A 17948-nucleotide genomic window follows, 5' to 3' on the forward strand; every position below is an offset into this window, starting at 1 on the left:
TCATTTGCCATTGTTTTAAATAAGCTATAACTAAATAACTAAATAAAAATGCTCATCTTCGGAAGCAGCTACATTTCTTACTTGCTACCTGAGCTACAATTTGTAGAAGATCACGATAAAACAATCATATAGCCCAGTAGGCAGATATTTATTTGTTTTTTTGGACAATACAGCTCCACTAATCTCAGAAGTGGAACAAAATAACCCTTTTCATTCAAAATTCCATTCAAAATTCCATTTTCTTCAGGTTGAAATGTCCTTAACATGGACAAGTCCGTGTTTTCCTATTATACAGACTTGCTCTTACACGTATTTTCTTGTTGTATATTTTGTTCACATCTTCTGTTCTAAAATTAAGTCAAATTCATCTATCTGCTAAATCAAGTATAATATGTTTTAAAAAATTATTTTATCAAGAGACTTAAAAAAAAACCAAAACAAAACCCCAAACAACCTCTGATCTTAAACAGCTTAATTACTTTTGTTTATGATAAGAGAATTAACCTTAAAAAGGGAGTAAGCAGAACAGGGAGAGAGCAATTTGGAATCGCGGCCAATCGCTCTGATTATTAATAGTAGGTGACATGACATCTTACCGCTGACAATTCTCCCAATTTTGGCATGGTGTTGTCTTGAGACCAATGAATCTTTGGCAGAAACATATCCTGGAGAAGGCTTCCAAACCTGGTTCCCCTCTCAGAGGAGCAACTGCTGGCAGATTTCAAGTACTGGTAGTACACACTTGGAGGAGGATGCTCCAGAGCAGCATCAGCTTTCTGTGAAACTGGCTTACAAGGTGTTTGACTGGGAGAAGCTGCATCTGGAAACAGTTCTGGCTGCTCTTCAGAGTCAAGCTCTTTTGAGAGAAAAAGCGATTGTTCAGAAAACAAAGATCCATTTTGGTCATTTGAATGAAGGGTTGGTTTTAAATTTCTCCTCCACTGACTGGAAAAACAGTTGTCTTCTCTCTCAACATTAAGTGTATTTTCTTCATATGATGATTCATCCTCCTCCTCATCCTCCACTGCTTCCTCCTCCTCCTCATTACTGAACTGAGAAGTAAACTGTAAGCGCTCAGAAACTGACTGGAGAAGAGAAAGCACAGAAGTGTGGTCAGTGTTATCTTTAGATATCCCACTAGGGTGGCCTTCTGGTGACACGTCTGTGGAAAGCAGATCTTCTTGAGAGCTGTCGTCTTCATATATTGGAGACAAAGAGAAAGGATATACTCTATAGCGCCTGGCCTCCACACTCAGAAATGACTCTGAGCTACGGCTATCTGTTGCTTCATTCAGCTTGTTATCCTTCCCATAAAGGCAGGTTGGCTCATGCTTATTCTTTGCTCTTTCACACATTAAATGACCTATACTATCTGAAGGCAAATCAGAAGAAGAAAGCAAACAAGTTTGCATGTCATCAGTTGAGACAGATTTGTTCTCAGTTTGAAGAGCGCCTTCATAAATGATAGTGAAAGAATTGTTTTCCCACTGCTCAATTAGTGGAGAAAAGGCCAAAAGATCTGTGGATTCTTTAATGCCATCGTCAGAATTCAGACCATTTTCTTGAAGCTGATCATTTCTCTTCATGTCTTCATCTTTCATTTGTATCTGCTTCAGATTCCCATTATTTCGGGCAACAGCCGTGCTGAAGCAGTTTTCCTCTTCATCATCCTCTCCAATTACAGACAATTCAGGTACAATGAACTGCGTATTTAATCCAGCATTAATGTCCGCTATTTCACTTGCCACTTCTGCTAGTTCCTCTTTACTCTCCACTGCCTTTAAATCTTCTAAGGTTGATTTTACTTGTGCAGGTACTTCTGCAGCCTCTCTACTGCAGTGCTCATAAAGACTGTCCTCTGCACTTCTTTCCAGAGACCCCCAGGCATTGCTTCCGTCTTTAGATTCACTCTGCAGGCTGATACATTCTTCATCAGGCATAAAAGATGACAAATTATCATTTATAACTGGCTGCAATGAACACTCCGGCATATTTGTATTACTGGAAGAATCCTTTAACTGCAATGACAAAAGCATCTCTTCAGTCACAGTAGCATCTTTATGTATTAAATGTAAAGATCCATCAGATTTTCTGTTAGTTGCTGATGCTCCAGTTTTGCTACACATCTCTGCTGCAGCCAGATATTCACACTCCCTTCTACTGTCTCTCTCTTTTACTGGTGCCGTAAGATCTGATTCTGGCCTTGCTGAACTTCCAGTGGGTAGAAAACCATTTGCTTGACATGTAAATACATTATTTGGTATCTTTTCACCTCTTTGGGGCCAGTCTATGCCGTTTGCCATATTATTTGGAAGCAAAGGAGGATCTGAGCAATCTGCCTTTTCACAGTTTACAGTTACACTCCATGTTCCCTTCTTTTCTGTTAGTTTCTGTGCTTTTTCAGGTAAATGGATATCCAGGTTTAAAACTGTTGGTGTTTCAGCCTTAGGTTTAGGCTCGACCTTTTCAGAAGGCCTTTTACTTTCACTGCCTTGCTGCTGACTGGATGCCAATTTCTGTATGGCTGAGTTAATGACTTCATCAACTGTTTCTTTTGCTTTTAGTGTTAGTGCGCTGTGCAGGTCAATTTTATCAGGGGTACAAGATAGCATCTTTTCATCTTGATGATTTGTTTCATTTCTTGTAACTGAAGATGAGCCTCCTCTACCGCTCTCATTAAAATGCTTTAATACCTGCATAGTTGACTGGATTTCTTCTGCTTTCAGCTGCACAGTTTCATCTTTCTGATCATGTAGAATATCCGTATTTATTAAACTATCTTTGCTCCCACAAATCTGGCAAATACCAATGGCTTGTTTTGCTATTATTTCTTCTATAGCCAAGTGTAAAACTGAGTCCGCTACTTCCTCAGCTTTTTTAAACAAAACTGCAGTGTCTTGGAATTTAGCATGTTCTTGTCCCTTCACATCAGTATCTCCCCCTACCTCGTCAGAACACAGCTCACTCAACTCTGTAGGTGCAGCAGCTATTTCATTATCCATCACACAAGGGGCTTCTGAGATAGGAGAAGGACAGTAACCAAGTATCACCTGACCTACTGCACTTTTGCACACACTCTCAGTACAGGCTGACTCGGATGCTGTTTCCAAAGACCTCAAAGGCATTGCCTCTGCCAAGACACTTCTGTCTGCCTTTTGCATGCAGAAGGCCTCCTCTACACCATCACTGGTTCTGTGACTGGAAGAATTACTGTTCCCCTGAGCAACGCCCAACCTTTCCATGGCAGAAACAGAAAGGTTGGAGGCTTCTCTGGATCCCAGAGTAGGTGAAGTGGGGCTGGGGACGCAAACGTGCCCCACATCTACTCCTACAGCGGAGCTATCAAGTGTAGCTAGACTAAGCTCAGGTTCCCTGGAACCAGCTGGGCAAAAAGCTCTTGGGTCTCCTGAGCTAAGTGCCACCTTGGTCATTCTGTCCTCTGGAATTATTCTCCTAGGCTTAGCAGCTGGAAAAATACGGCTGTCCTTTTCAGAAGCAGCAGACCATCTAGCAGTCTGGCCATTTGCAGAATGAGTGGCAGGAGAAGGCATTTTTCCTTGGTTGTCAGATGAAGAATCAAGTACTGTGGGTGACAGCCTAAACTTACTACTGTCTGAAAAATTAATACACCTATCTTCAGAAATGGGTGGAGATTCAGAAACAATGTCTACACCAATGTCGCCTTCACAGACAAAAGCAGAATGATTTGTCAAAGGTCTTTCTCCATTTCTCAAGGCAGAATGAGAATCCTCCTGATTTTTTTCTTGCATCTGAGAAATACGAGAGGGAAGTTCAAAGATGCAATCTTTACACTCAGGAGGAACAGGAGCAACCTCAGGCTTACCAATTTTAGAAGTGGCAGCAGCACGATCATGTATCCTGTCAACAGGGATTAAAGAGCAAGGTGCAGGTTTTGCTGTGGTACCTTCTGCAAGTGTAACTAACGGTTTGGCAGGAGTATCTTGAATGCTCTCAAGGGAAACAGGACCGTGGTTGTGGACAGCAACAGAGTTTTCAGAGATGCTCATCTCTGTAGGCTCAAAGGATTTGCTCTTCTCATGTTCAAGATCAGAACAAGAAAGTGTCTCTCTCTCATCTTTCAAACCAACTTCTCTTTTCCCTACAGTTTTATTGTTGAACTTGCAACTCGGACGTAGAGGAGCTGAGTGACAGCCTTCAGTTTCAAAGGAAGACTCGTAAGTTACAGAGAGAGGTGCTGTCAGATCATCGAAGTTAGACTTCATGCTTTCAAACCCATTTATGCATGATGATACATTGGCAAGGTTTTCCGCTACAACTTCAGGTAAAACCTTCATTGTTTCCTCACCCTCAGCTTCTAGACCAGGCAAAAAGGTCTGCTGAGTGGCAGCAGCCTCAGAATTCTGCACACAGGTTAACTGGTGATCGTTTTGTATATGTACCGATTTCCCTAACAGCTCTTCATTACAAGTCCCCCTGTCCACAATGGTATCTTCATTGTTTTTAACAGGTGACACTGAAGTAGTTAGGTTACCTGAAGTTACACGTTTTTCTCCTTTGGACTTCATGCTACACAAAGTAGGTACTTGTTCACTAAAAGGAACTGTAGCAGTAAAGTTGTGTGGACTTTGCTCTCCTTCTACAGCTGCCACCATTTTCTGTGTATCACTTCTTCTTGGATCACTATTTTTATTTGCACTGCCTATATGCTGATCCACTCGCTGCTGAAATGCAGTGGTACTGGAATGAAGCCTGTGGACATCCAAGGTTAGCTCCGAGTGAAGATCCATTTGATGATTACAGCAAAATTCTCCCTTACTCACCTGTAGTTCTTCATTAACTGTCTCACTGTCCGATTTGGGTGAATGCAAACAATCATCCTGCACTTCATTTGTGGCCTCCTTATTAGCTGTTTTACTACAATCGTTTTCTTCATCAAAGTTAGAAGGGGCATTTTTGTCTGTCTGAAACACAGCTCCTGCTTCTCGCAGCAGCCCATCCTCTTTGCTGAACAAATCATTTGCAGAACTCGTTTTAAGGGAATTGGTAATCTGGGAAGTGGAACTGGTTAAGATCTCACCGTTTCTACTACTAGATGATAGTAATGAATCTAGTGAATATGTCCTTCTAACATTTGCTGCAGTTAAAGCTGGCGTAGGTTTGAAGTCTATCTCATGAGAAGTTGTGGCTTTTGCAGTTGTTTCATGTTTATTGCTACCCATGCAATGTTGAGCTTTACCAGATTTTTTCCTTCCCATGTTAATTGCAGAAGAATTTACTATGACATCAACTTCGTGACCTTCACCCTCATCTTTTCCATTTTCTTTTATTAAGTGTTCTGATTTCAGAGACACAGTTGTATGGATTTCCCCATTTTCTCTGACCACTGAAGCACCTGTGTTCTCAATACTTTCTTCTCCTTTTTCAGCTGTTTCTGATTGATTCTTCAGTAGCTGCCTAATCCTTGCAGAACCTCGATACGTTGCATAAGTGACTGCAGGTGCTTCTGGCTTCCGCTGCATCTGCCTGTAACAAGGATCATCATTATCAGCACAAGAAAGACTAAATAGCCAGTGGGATAATAAAGGTTAACACAACCTGTAGATGACGTACAATACTCTTTTCCTCCACAGGTTAGCACAAACTCTGGACTGCACACCACACTGTTTTTCTCCTTTTCCTGCTCTTCTTAAATATGGATTTGTGTGACAAATGATACATATACGCTACCATTTACTGAAAAAGTCAACAGCTTCCAAATGCTGACTTGTCTAGTAGAAGGCAAGCGATGCAGTGAGAAATAAGCACACTTTTGTGAAGATGTTATACCCTACACTAAAGCAGGCCTATTCTTTAAAACTGGGGAAAACCCACCCCTGTATTACTGTTTATTAAAATACTTAATCAAAACTTAAGATTTTTCCCCAAGCTCTCAATATATTGTTAAGAAAAGGAGGAGGAGAAGGGAAACATGGATAAAAGAATGTAACAGGTGAAGCTTTCTAAACCACAAGATAGTAAGGAAAGAGAGTGAATGGAGATCGGGTCAAAATGAGGACTGCTTAAGTGCTGGAAGAAATACCAAAGTAAGCCATGTGACAAGGAATTGTTAGACCTAGACTAACAGCAAAAAAGGTAAATACAAAAACTAAAAAATTAAAAGAATCACCATGGAAAAAACTGTGATCCTGATCCCTCACTGCTCTTTCTGTATAATACTAGGGATCAATTCAGAGCCTGTCACTTCCAATTTTCTGGAGCAGCAGTTTTTCTTCTCTTGTAAAACTGAAAGACATCACAAATACCTTTCTTTCTAATGCTTTTCCTTTCCCCCTTTTTTGTCAGTTAAAGAATTCTTACAAAAATCAGGCAGTGAAATATAAATGTGACTATCAGCTTTTCCATTCCTCACCTTAGGAGAAAGCAGGCTGCTATACTGTGCTTTGACCCCATTCTGCTGCAGCTTCCACCTAAGCTAAGAATAAATCCTTTCAAACTCTAATTCACTGTGCCCTATGTCTGCTAACCTGGTGGCTGGAAGCGGCCATTCACCTGTCTCCAAAATTGCCATTCTCCTTTCAGAAGGGCCTCCTTAAAGAGAAGAGTTAGCCAAGATTTTGTTTTCTAATACAAAAGCATTGCAATGGGTAAAAGATATCTTAATGGCATTTTTAAAAGCTCTTTGCTTGGTTCACATTTACTGAGAAGTTAGTACAGCTCTTGAGTTGAGGATAAATAATTTAAGTGATAAATAGAACACAGATTCACTAAGGAAAACAGAACAGCAAATTAAATTACCATTGAGTAGCTGTAACTTCAAATATTATCTGTATGGATTCGGAGCATGTATTCTCTCAACACATACAGAAGAATATAAAAATGGAGTGGATTTTCCAATCTGAAAGAGAATCTCTTTTTGGGTAAGGTTTTAGAGGTCCAGATTCTTAATTCAATGTTATTTTGAAGAGGGAGCTTAGTATGATTTAAAATCACAAGTAAATTCCCTGTTTGTGCAGTATTCGCGCATGCAAAGAGCACAAGTGAACTAAAAGGGAAATTATTCATATCCATAAGCACTCAAACAGAGATATAAAGTCATTTATACGCATATTTAGCATTGCTAGGTATATTCAGGATGCCATAATACACAAATATTGGAACTTAGACATTGTGATAACACAAAAATTAAGTTTGTCTTGAGGTTAAACTCATTGTAATCTCTTATGAAGGTTTTAGCAGAATCTCAATATAGAGTATAATTTAATATACCTTGCTAATATAGAGGAAACAGAAAGTCATGCATCACCAGCATGTCTCCCAAGCCATTTCCACCAAAACCAAGGCACTATTTTGAGTAAACGACTTGAAGACAGTTAACTTTTACTGCATATTTTTCATTTCATGGTTGATATTTTGTCTGAGACGCAGAGGTAAGAATTCAGAATTCATCTATAAACATGTGATAAGAAAGTCTTCAGTTTGTCTCCCATACCCAACTTTGCCTTCGAATTTCTACCATGAACTCAGCAATTCTCAAATCCAAAGCATTCAGAAATGGATTGAATAGATTAACTTTACAGAAGACTGTCTATACAGGGATGGCAAGAAAAAGCCAGAAAGATGGGGTACTGTATCTACGTTGATGAGACCCCAACAAACCATGACACCATTTATTACACATGGTCATGTAAAACAAACATCCTCAGAATTTTCTTTTTGCCCCTGTGTGGCTCCCTTCATCATTTGTCCCAATTCTTTTTGCTGTCATCTGAGGGAATTTTATGCTCAAATTGATCACTTTCAAGTCTGAGCACAACTGAAAGCAACCTGCCCTACGGAGCTCTGTGCAGAAACCCAATCCTGATTAGCACTGGTTACAGGACCACTTCAGCTGCAGAACCTCATTCTGTAGCTGGCCTCTGCCAGCATCTCCTAACACACAGCTCTGCTTTCTTGCAGACTTGCTTCTACCAAGAGCTACTCAACAGTTGCTGGTTTGAAAAGGAACCAACCTTTTCTTCCACAGACATGGCAACTGACCTTTGATACCAAACTTGCTTCTTGCCACCAGATCTTTTAGTCCTAATGCATTTACTTTTAGAGCACACAGATGGACGTTCAATTTGAACACAACAAGACATTTAAAAACTGAAAACCCACATTCCTATGCAGCAGCAGCAATTCAGCTGAAAGCCTTATGAAATACATTTAGAAGGAGCCCGTGTCACAAGATCTTTTGAAAGTGTCACTAGAAACTGATAGACATTTAAAGTAATTCATTTCTGATCATCAAATGAACATGTCAGTTCAGAACCTACCTTAAAAACCCTTTCCAAAGTTTTTTTTTCAACTCATATGAGGATACAGATGAAAGCCTGATTATACACAGAACCCACTGTGTATTCTGTCACATATTTCAAATACTGGGAGATTCCTTCTTTCCATTCTTCACAAGAAGCTATTCAATTCCCTATAAAGCCTTAATTCAGTTTTACAAAAGATTGTTTGACAGCAACAAGAGAGGATGTCAACATGAGTTACATTAAATTTGTCAAAAGTTGGTGCTTGTAGAGCTTTCTTCTATTTTTAAAGAGAAATAGAAAGTTCAAGAGGGGCTAACTCAAGAAGAGGTGAACATCTTCTGACACGTCATATGGGAGACATCTTTAATAACTTGTCCAAAAAGTGGCATTAGTTAATAATATACACAACACAATCATTATAAAACAACCTTGCTGGTTTTGAAGCCCTGAAGCAGGAGGAAACCTACTACCTTGAATGCCTCATCTCAGTGTATCCATAAAGACTACACTGTAAGCATCTTTTTCAAGTGTATGTCATCAAGACGGTGACCCCTCCAATCTTGGTATCATTTTGTACCATACAATAACGTGGAAAGCAGACATCTCTAGACCTATTTTCAAAAAGGTGAAGGAATATCATACAGCATGGTACAGCACTACATGGGTACAGCATCTCAGATCCCCAGGCCATTTGCACAGCATGGCATCCACACCAGAAAGTCCTTTGGACCAGCATCACTGCTTAGCTCCAAGCTCTCTAACTCAGGCTTAGCAGTGCCCAAGACATGCAACAGCCATTTTCCCCTCATACCTCACTTTCCCAGGGGTTTTCTCCCCAGCCCAACAGTGCTCTGCTTTATCAAGCACATGTGTGACCATCTCCTCTAATCTCCCCTTGCTGATCCCTCAGAAGCATCTCCCAGAGAAGACAGATCTGCAGGCTACAGACTGAAAGCCACTGATCTAAACTGGTCCAGCTCTTGTGGTTCCAGTCTATCCCTCCCTGACTATTACAAAATCATGCTATTGTTTATTTTAATTTTTTCCACTTAGCTTTTTTCCTAGTGCAAATTTAACTAACAACTTTCTTGAATTATTTAAGGTCCTTTGTCTGGAAACAACTGTCTTAAAGCCATTCTGAAAAACCTTCTGATGGAATCCAACTTAGTCAGCCAGCTGGTTTCTACACACATTAGATCTTCATAAAAACCTAACTGAAAAGTTGCCATATACAACTTAGAGGAAAGAAAATGATTATTTTTTTAGCCAGAGGGGATAGCTTCGTGATTTATATGTGAAGCTTGAAATATTTTGTTGTCCTGGGACTTTACAATGTATGTTTCAAAAGGTCAAAAGTTGGGTTGAACAAAGTGATTTGCACACAGTTGATTCTGCAGGAAATTTCAAAGCTAATGTTCCATATGCACAATTAAGAGTCAATGACGATTTTAATAAAAGCAAATGTAGTCTCTGTATCCTTGGAAAGAATGCTCTTCCCTCCTTTTGCCCTTCATGGTACTACTTCTTGATTGTTTTCCAAGTCTGGAAAGCAATGCTACTCTTTGAGTCTCAAGGAACAATGCACAGAACAAGGCAGACCCAAAACACCTGTGAGACCATCACCAGCCTGGGATCACCACTAATGCTTACCTGTCATCTTCCCCAGTGCCCAGCAGCAGCCAAGCTTTCTGCCCCATAGCTGTGGGAAGTATCCATGCACACCTACCTTGCTCCCCTCCACCCCATGTAGTTCAGCCCTACCTTCCCTTCCCCTCTGTTACACTCAGATATTCAGGTCCTGAAATGCTTGTGCTCTGCCTCTTCAATGCCTGTGCTGCTTCACACTGACATGCAAGGAGGGTTTATAAGACCCTTCAAATCCCAACGAAAACCAAATCACAATCACTGGCTGGATGGCACAATGCTGCCTTGTGAAAGTTGGCCATGTCTTTGGGCATACAGTTGTAATACAGGCTGGAAAGGACCGCGGGATATTGTCAGACTTTTCAATTCAACTCTTGTTCCAAGCCGTGCCAACCAGATCAAGGTGCTTAGAGTCTTGTCCTACCACTTCTGAGCAACTCTGAGGATGGGCCTTTGGGACAGGAGCCCTGTGTACATGCCACAGGGTTTGACCACCCTCATGGCAAAACCACATTTCCCAATATCCCACGTTCCTGCAGCCTCTTGTCGCAACTGCACATCTCTCAGAGAAGTCTGCCTCCATCTCCTCTAAGGCCTCCATAAGAGAACTGAGGCCAGCAGCAAGGTCTCCCTTTAACCTTCTCAAGGCTGAAGAAAGCCACTAAGCCACTACTCTTGACTTCTCCTCATATGTAATGAAGAATTAAAGCTAGGAAATCCCTCTTAAAGGGAGCTTCAGACCCTCTCTCTGGCGCTACTTGCCACCCCAACAACAGTGACGATGAAGATGAGATGATCCTCATGAAGGATGAGGATTAAGCCCTTATTGCCAAGTTAAAGGCCTAGGACACCTGAGCAACTACATTACAGGTAGCTCCTTAACTTCAAAAATCACACTGGAAAATGCTGTTTCTAAGAAACAATTGTTATTAATTGAATACAGTGCACAGCTTAACAACCTTATTAAAAAAAGTTCAGTGGAAAAAACCCACCCAGTAAATTAATTTTCAGCTTAATTAGTTTAGCTTCATTTTGCACCACGCATCTGTTATGAATTACTTAAACTTGAACCTTTCATCCTTCAGGAACACAGAAATCTTTGCTTCGGTGCCAACAAGAACCTTTCCTTTGGCCCACATCCCAGCTCTGGGCAGGTACCCTTCTCTGGCAGGCAGGCTTGGACCTGCATTTCTCCTGCAGCAGAGCCCTGAAATTCACCCACCCCACTGTTGGAATGGGTCGCTAAAATCTCAGCATAGCATCTTTCAGTTGACCCACATAGGCTTGGGCTCTCATCTGAATCTGAATGTCTACGAGTAGTGTTAAAGGGTAGCTTGCTCAAATCAAGATATGCACAGAGATGTGCCTGGAGAATATATTTAAGAACAACAAAGCCCTCTTCTTTAGTGACCTAACGCTAAATCTATCCATGAGAGTTTGGGTAGTAACCCTGCAATCACTGCTGGAGGCCTCCCTCCACAGCTCACCAAGAGAATAAGGGGCAAGATAATCCTGATGCTGTCCCAAGGACAGCCTTCTAAATCCATTTTGGGTCGTATCAGGCTGTCCTAGAAGGGTAGAGCTATCCACATAGTTCATACCTCTCTGAAATGGCAGCAGGTCACACTCAGCAATGACTCCCTGTCAGCCTGAGCATCAGGAACTGAACAACACTGCACTTCCACAGTGTGTTTCTGAATGCAGGAAGCAGAAAGCTATCAGAAGATGAATTACTATGCCTCCCTTCTCCCTCACCATTTCCCCCAACCCAAGATGCATAGCCCTGCCTCCCACTCCTCCTTGTGCTGCTTCATGTGTCTGTGTGGCAAACTGCATCAGGGAATTCTAACCAAAACTATCCAATCTAGGTCCAAACAAGCATGCAGGGCACAGGTAGGAACAACTACCTGGAGTCCACAGCTGTCCTGGTGTTCTCCAGAGCCACGACCAAGGCAACCTCTTACTACAAAGGGAAGCAGCCGTCTCCCCTGTTTCTGATGGGCTGTTTATTACTATATAACTACGCATATTTGCCTGTACAATGTGAATCTTGATGCAGGTATTAGTATAATAGAAGTAATCAACACAGTGCTCGTTTTCCTCTTACTGTCATCACCCAACAGATGCTCTCTAAGACGGATGGACACTGCTGTGCTGTTGTGTACACTTATGGTTTTAAATGTTCAGGTCCTGTACGTAAAATAGGATCTGGGAAGGCAATTACAGAGGAGGACATAGCTCTGCCCACAAGACAGATATTATTTCAACAAAAGCAGCAGCAGCAGCTTCCCCACTCTTCTGCATTATTCCTCAGGAATTACCTGGTGAGACCATGGCTTGGAATTAAGTGATTTATTTTCCACTCACTTACCCTTGACTGTCTGCCAAAGGCATCTGTAGGGAAAGATGAATGCTGCTGCTACTGACTGAATCAAAACCACAATACACAATCCATCAGGCAAACTAAAGGGGTACATATCTTGTGTATCACCACAAGCCTGCATCTGACCAGTAACACGAGGGTGAATGACAACCTCCAAAACAGAAATGTTAACCAGAATTATGTAGACCTGAAGGATTTTACTAGACATATTTACAGCAGAGCAAAATAAAAGGTCAGGTTTTTTAACAGTGCCAAGATGGGAAATATCATGCAATTATACATACAGCAACAGGCTTACTACACTTTCAAAACAAAACAACCCCTCACAAAAAATGACAATAACACAGGAGAACTATAAATGGTCAGAAATTGATCTCTCCTCAAGGCTATCTTTCTATTTAATTTCCTGAATTAAAGAATTTGCAATGACTTCGCTTAACTATTACTAGGACATGGCTCCTGGGAGGGCACAGCGTAAAAGCATTCTGTTTGGAGCATTTGTTTTTGAAATCACCCCCTCACATCTTCTACCTACAGTTAGAAAATCCTTGCAGTTGTGGGGTTGGGAGCTCTCTCTCACTTCCAAGTCCACAAGGTTCGTAACAGAAGGGAGAAGTCAGGCTTTTAACATCATTAAGGAGGAATGCAAAGGCTAAAACTGAACATGAACTTCTCATTTCCATAGTTAACCCTCTGCCCAGCGACCTGTTATACTTAGAAGTTGCCATCTTACCCAAGAGATTTTTCTGTGCTTAGTACATACCTTACTTTGCATTTTTCTTTTCCACTCACAGCTTTTTAAGCATCACTTCAAAACTGTATCTTATATTTCACCAACCTCATCTCTTCATCATTAACCTTTTCTAGAACACCACAACCCCAATTTCTTGCTTCACTTCCCAGGTGCAATGAAATCTTCAACCATCCCAGACAAATGGAAGACTAACGGATGTAGTAACTCAAGAATTAGCCAACCCAACCCTCAGCCACCTTCAGTGCTGCAATTACTATGTCCACAGCAGTTGCTGTCTAGAGACTTAGCCATATTTATCATGGTTCTGTCCTCTGTGCTCTTTCTTTACCACTTACCACTGTCTGGATTTAAGGTGCAGAAGCCCTTAAAGTACAATTACCTCTGAGCCAACTAGCCAGGGTGATGGAGCAATAATGTGACCTCCACATTTTGTCCCTTACAAACACGTGCTCCACTGACTGAGTTCATGAATTCCACTTTCTTTGGCTCGAGGCCTGGAAACTTGAGCCTTTAGCAAGTGCCAAACCTCCTACTGAGGGCAAAATTAACCTCAGCCTACAGGTCAGAGCAGTCTGATTTCCCTGTATTTTGCAAAGTTTTGCTTTAAGGATATGAGGTTAATGAAGTTGTCTGGGTAGAGGCATCTGAGACCATTTGTTATATAGTCTAGTTCTGAAAGTTGTTTGGTTTTGGGTTAGGTTATGCAATCTAACAACAGTCCCTCTTACACTTACTGTTGCAACCTCCTCCCTAACCACACATAACCTCCGATTAAATATTTGACAGTAGTTTAAATTAACCAATTAATTTAAATGTTCCTCACGACAACAGCAACAGTTGTAAGATTAATAACGCAGTTGTCTTCAGGATTTGTAAAGACCTCAGCTTCCATTTGCTTTTACATTAAATGCTAAAATTGTAGTTTAACATAACAATCAGTCAAATCAATAGTGCCTTTGAATTTACACAGATCACTAGCATGTCTCTTCTATCTTTTGGGACCCAGTCGTCAAGAGATTAGCAAAAGACCATATTTGCATCATCCCTTCCCTTCATGGTATCCATGGATCTTCCTGTTCCTTTGTTTTACAGCTTCCACACTCTACTCCCCAATTATTTGCAAGGTTTTAGCACCCACTTCCAACTACTTCTTAGTCCTTTCTACAAAACCACCCAGCCAACCGTAAGCAATCGGGGGCACTTTTACAGTTTAACTCTGCTAAACGGATACCAGTTAGTTAATATTTAGTGAGGAAGCTCGCTAGTACTGAAGACAAAAACCTGCTCTACATCCTTTAACTTTTAAAGGAAGAAACATGGCATAATTTAAAAAGAAACGTTAAAAGAGAAGAACATGGCATAATCACTTCTGTAACAGGAAAAAAGTTATCCTCTATTCAAATGTTTAGAAAGGCCAACAGCACAAACCTCTGCTTCTGCACTGTCATTTCATTTCGCTTTACTAACTGCTTCAGAAACACAGTTCGCACTGTGTAGTCAGACAGAGAAAAGCATACATGAAAGTTACATTGAGATTAACTTGCTTGTATCCTCAGCCAGACAGGGCAAGGATGTACACTGTACTTTTGAGCATGAGCCTAAAAGGAAAATGACTGGTTTACTGCTTGGCCAATTTCACAACAGCTACAATGAAAACTCCACAAATTTTCTTCCATTTTAAAATAAGAATTTTCCACAGAAGACCTCTGTCCTGTATCTAGACCAACTTTCCTCTACCTCTAAGCCAGCAACACAGATTTTTATAACGCTTGCCTGACCGTAAGACAGGTCATCTGTACTGAGACAAATCTACACTGATTTGCACAGGTCATGTAACAATATAGGACGATGTCAAAATATACCCAATATGAAAATGCCTGCTGCAACTTTGAAAAAAACACAAAATAACTCAAAAATGCTTGCACAGAGCAAGAAGGTCACTTCAGTAAGTTAATACTCACACCTTCCAAAGTCTGTAAGCCAAACTTATTAATGCACACTGTTCTAAAGAAGAATTCATAAGAAGCAAATGAAGACTGAGACCACTTGACCCTCTAATCTGTGCAGAGTTTATCCAGCACCTTATCAGTTTCCTAGTCAAGATCTCAAACGCAGCAGTATCGAATGAACAGAGCAGCAAAAAAATCCCCAAACATTCTGTCACTTCCACAGCTCCCATCCACAGGCCTGGAGGTATCAATGAAATGGGAAAGTCAGACAAAGCTCATGCGTCCACTTTGAAAAGCCATCAGCAATCAGAGATTTTTACCTGGAAGCAAAGTGTGCATCAGCTCCTTACTGCATCAGCTAGGGGACTGAAGGTAAAAACCAAAAGGAGAAAGACTGACTTTCTCAGGGTTGACCATCACTGCCACCAATCCGCTTACTGCGGGATCCAACTGCCATGTTTAGTTCACCACATACTGGCCCTTCAGTTGAATCTCCAAGGTTCATATTTGTCTGAATACAGGAGAAATTCTAGGTAAGTTAGAGGAGCACAGCATATAAAAGGATTGACTTTGTTGGGAAAGAGTGCAAGGAAAAAAAAGAAACTGCATAGAGAACAAACTACCACTGCAAACTGAATAATGCAATCAGTAACTGTGGGTGGCAAGAGTGAGAAAAGGACCAAGCGTTGAAGAAAGTACAGCAGAAATAATGCTGAGATACAATGCATAAGAAACTACATTGAATGAAATAAAAAAGATCAATTTATGTCTACTGTCTTTTTTGACTAAGCTCTGTGAGGCAAAAGAATACCAGTTTCCAGAGCATGCTACCAAAACAGCAAATAGCAGGCAAAAGACTGATGCAAGAAGCCAGCCTGTGCAACAAGTTTGAAGAAACACAGTTTGTTCAGGAACTAGGCTGAATAACACAATGCTCCCAGGCCTCTCCAGATAACAACTAAGAGAACAAGAAATTTTCTTCTGTATTAGTCAGTGAAGTGGTGGTGCTGGGCTGCCGCATTCTGTCAGATGTGCGCTGCTACGATAAGAATCTGCAATAAAAACCAGGCAACCACACGTCACAGACTAAACCAGAGTACTCACGAGAACACAACCATTGCTACTATCAATTACAAACAGCACTGTATTCTGGTGGTGGAAAAAGTCTTACCTGAAGAGGCATCACAACCCCTATCCATATCCTGATTAGCCATTACATTTATAATATAAAGGTGAACAACAAGATGCCTCAAATTGTGAGCGTACTGAACAAAGACAGAGTGCTGCAGACTTCCCCAACATGGAAATGAAATTCATTATTCAGCTAGTTTTGGAATCTCTGACCTCCTACATGGAGGTTAAACACATCACATGCCACAGATACTGAGCACAACTTGAATTAGCTTTAAAAGTTAAAAAAGAGGTGTTTCTTCTCAGTACGTCCTCCCATCCTGCAATGGAAGCGGGAGCATTGTGATAGACTTAATGGTTACCCCAAATTATTACCTTTGGCTTAAATTTAAAATATATATCTTGTGGAGTATCACAAATCTGAGTAAACATTACTTACAGATTCACTGCCTGTGAACAAGTCCATAATCTACACACCTACCAAACACTGGACAGGTATCGTATGTGTACATTCACACTTAACTCCAAAGCTGTGCTGTACTGGAGTTCAGCACATATAGTCAAATACTCAACACAACAGCTACAAATGGTTTTTAAATACTATTACCTATGTCTATGGCACAGTCAAAAAGACTTTTTTAATACATGGTGTGGACCACAGCCAATGTTTTCATTTTTCTACTCTCAAACACACATTGGTGCCTTTGGCACCATTTTATTTTCTTTTAATCTTTTTTGGAAATACTACAGGACCATTAAGGATCTTCCACATTTAAGCTAATTGAGTATTTTATAGAACGTTTTTTACATTCCAGGGAAACCCCAAAGAACAGGGGGAACCAAAACACAAAAGCAAAAATCACCAAGTCAAATAACCCAGGAAAGTTAATTTAAAAATAAGGAAACCTTATTTGTAGAAGTAAAACCACTGAACTAGTCAGATACAAAGAGGACAAACATTCAAACGTTTATTCAGCCCACAATACGGATGGAAATAAGCTCTTTATAGTTCGTTTGTTTTGGGTTTTTTTAAGTAGATCTACCATACCAAATGTATTCCTAACTTTACCCTCTCTTAACTGACAGATCTACACTGTTATGTATCCACACTCAGACTTCTAGAAAACAGCCTTTAAAGTTATAATATATATAGTCTACTTTTCCTCATTTATTTAAGGTAGCTGCTACTAGAGCTTTGCACAAAGTTGAGCCAGGGACACCCCAACCATCCTTAGAAACGACAGCCATTCATTATATAGTCAGCAGAACTTAGTCAAAGTAGCTCTGTGCACACACACATGCACAAATATCAACATATTAAATATTCTGAAACTTACTTTCTTCCAGCTGCAGATTGTTTCCAGTCTCTTGGCAGATCCTGTGAGCTATCCTTCCCAGTATTATTTAAGATGGCACCATCTTTTTTTACAGAATCCTCTTTTATTCTAGCTGTAGAACAGATAGGCTCTTCAATTTTTGGGCTCTTTGCCTGCACGTCCTCCAGAAGGGTATTTGTGTTCTGTAAATCCTTTTCACATCTGTTGGGTTCATCTTGGAAGGTAGAGGGTTTAGATTCTACCAAAGAAGATCTTGCGGCAATATTAAATAAGCTCCCAAGAAAATGAAAGAAACCTTCTCGGGGTTGCTTGTCTTTATCCGCTGTTTTGATTCCAGGAATCAAACTGGGAAGGCTATTAGCCTTTTTCAGCTCCTCCTGGATTTCAGCCTTGCTAAGTTCTTCAGTGGAATGGTTCTTCTCTTCATTTTGACGAACCTAAGACAAATACAAGAAGCACATAAAGATG

At 40.7% G+C, this 17948-nt stretch overlaps 1 protein-coding gene across 3 annotated transcripts in view; it reads right to left on the reverse strand.

The window, feature by feature from the left end:
- CRYBG3 (crystallin beta-gamma domain containing 3) overlaps positions 1-17948 on the reverse strand; it is an 89926-nt gene that overhangs the window by 44597 nt on the left and 27381 nt on the right. For 2 of the 3 annotated variants that reach the window (XM_061454314.1, XM_061454313.1), the window contains exons 3-4: positions 17481-17917; positions 597-5505 (exon numbers count right to left, since the gene is read on the reverse strand). In XM_061454314.1, coding sequence (XP_061310298.1) covers positions 597-5505; positions 17481-17917 — 5346 coding nt within the window. Of the gene's footprint in view, positions 1-596; positions 5506-17476; positions 17918-17948 lie in introns of those variants that run through there. The other variant, XM_061454315.1, reaches the window with a different exon arrangement.

The sequence above is a fragment of the Pezoporus flaviventris genome, unplaced genomic scaffold (genome assembly GCF_033815535.1).
Source record: "Pezoporus flaviventris isolate CSIRO_AGI_PZ_B2104156 unplaced genomic scaffold, CSIRO_AGI_Pfla_v1 ptg000015l, whole genome shotgun sequence".
Taxonomy (NCBI): Eukaryota; Metazoa; Chordata; class Aves; order Psittaciformes; family Psittacidae; genus Pezoporus; species Pezoporus flaviventris.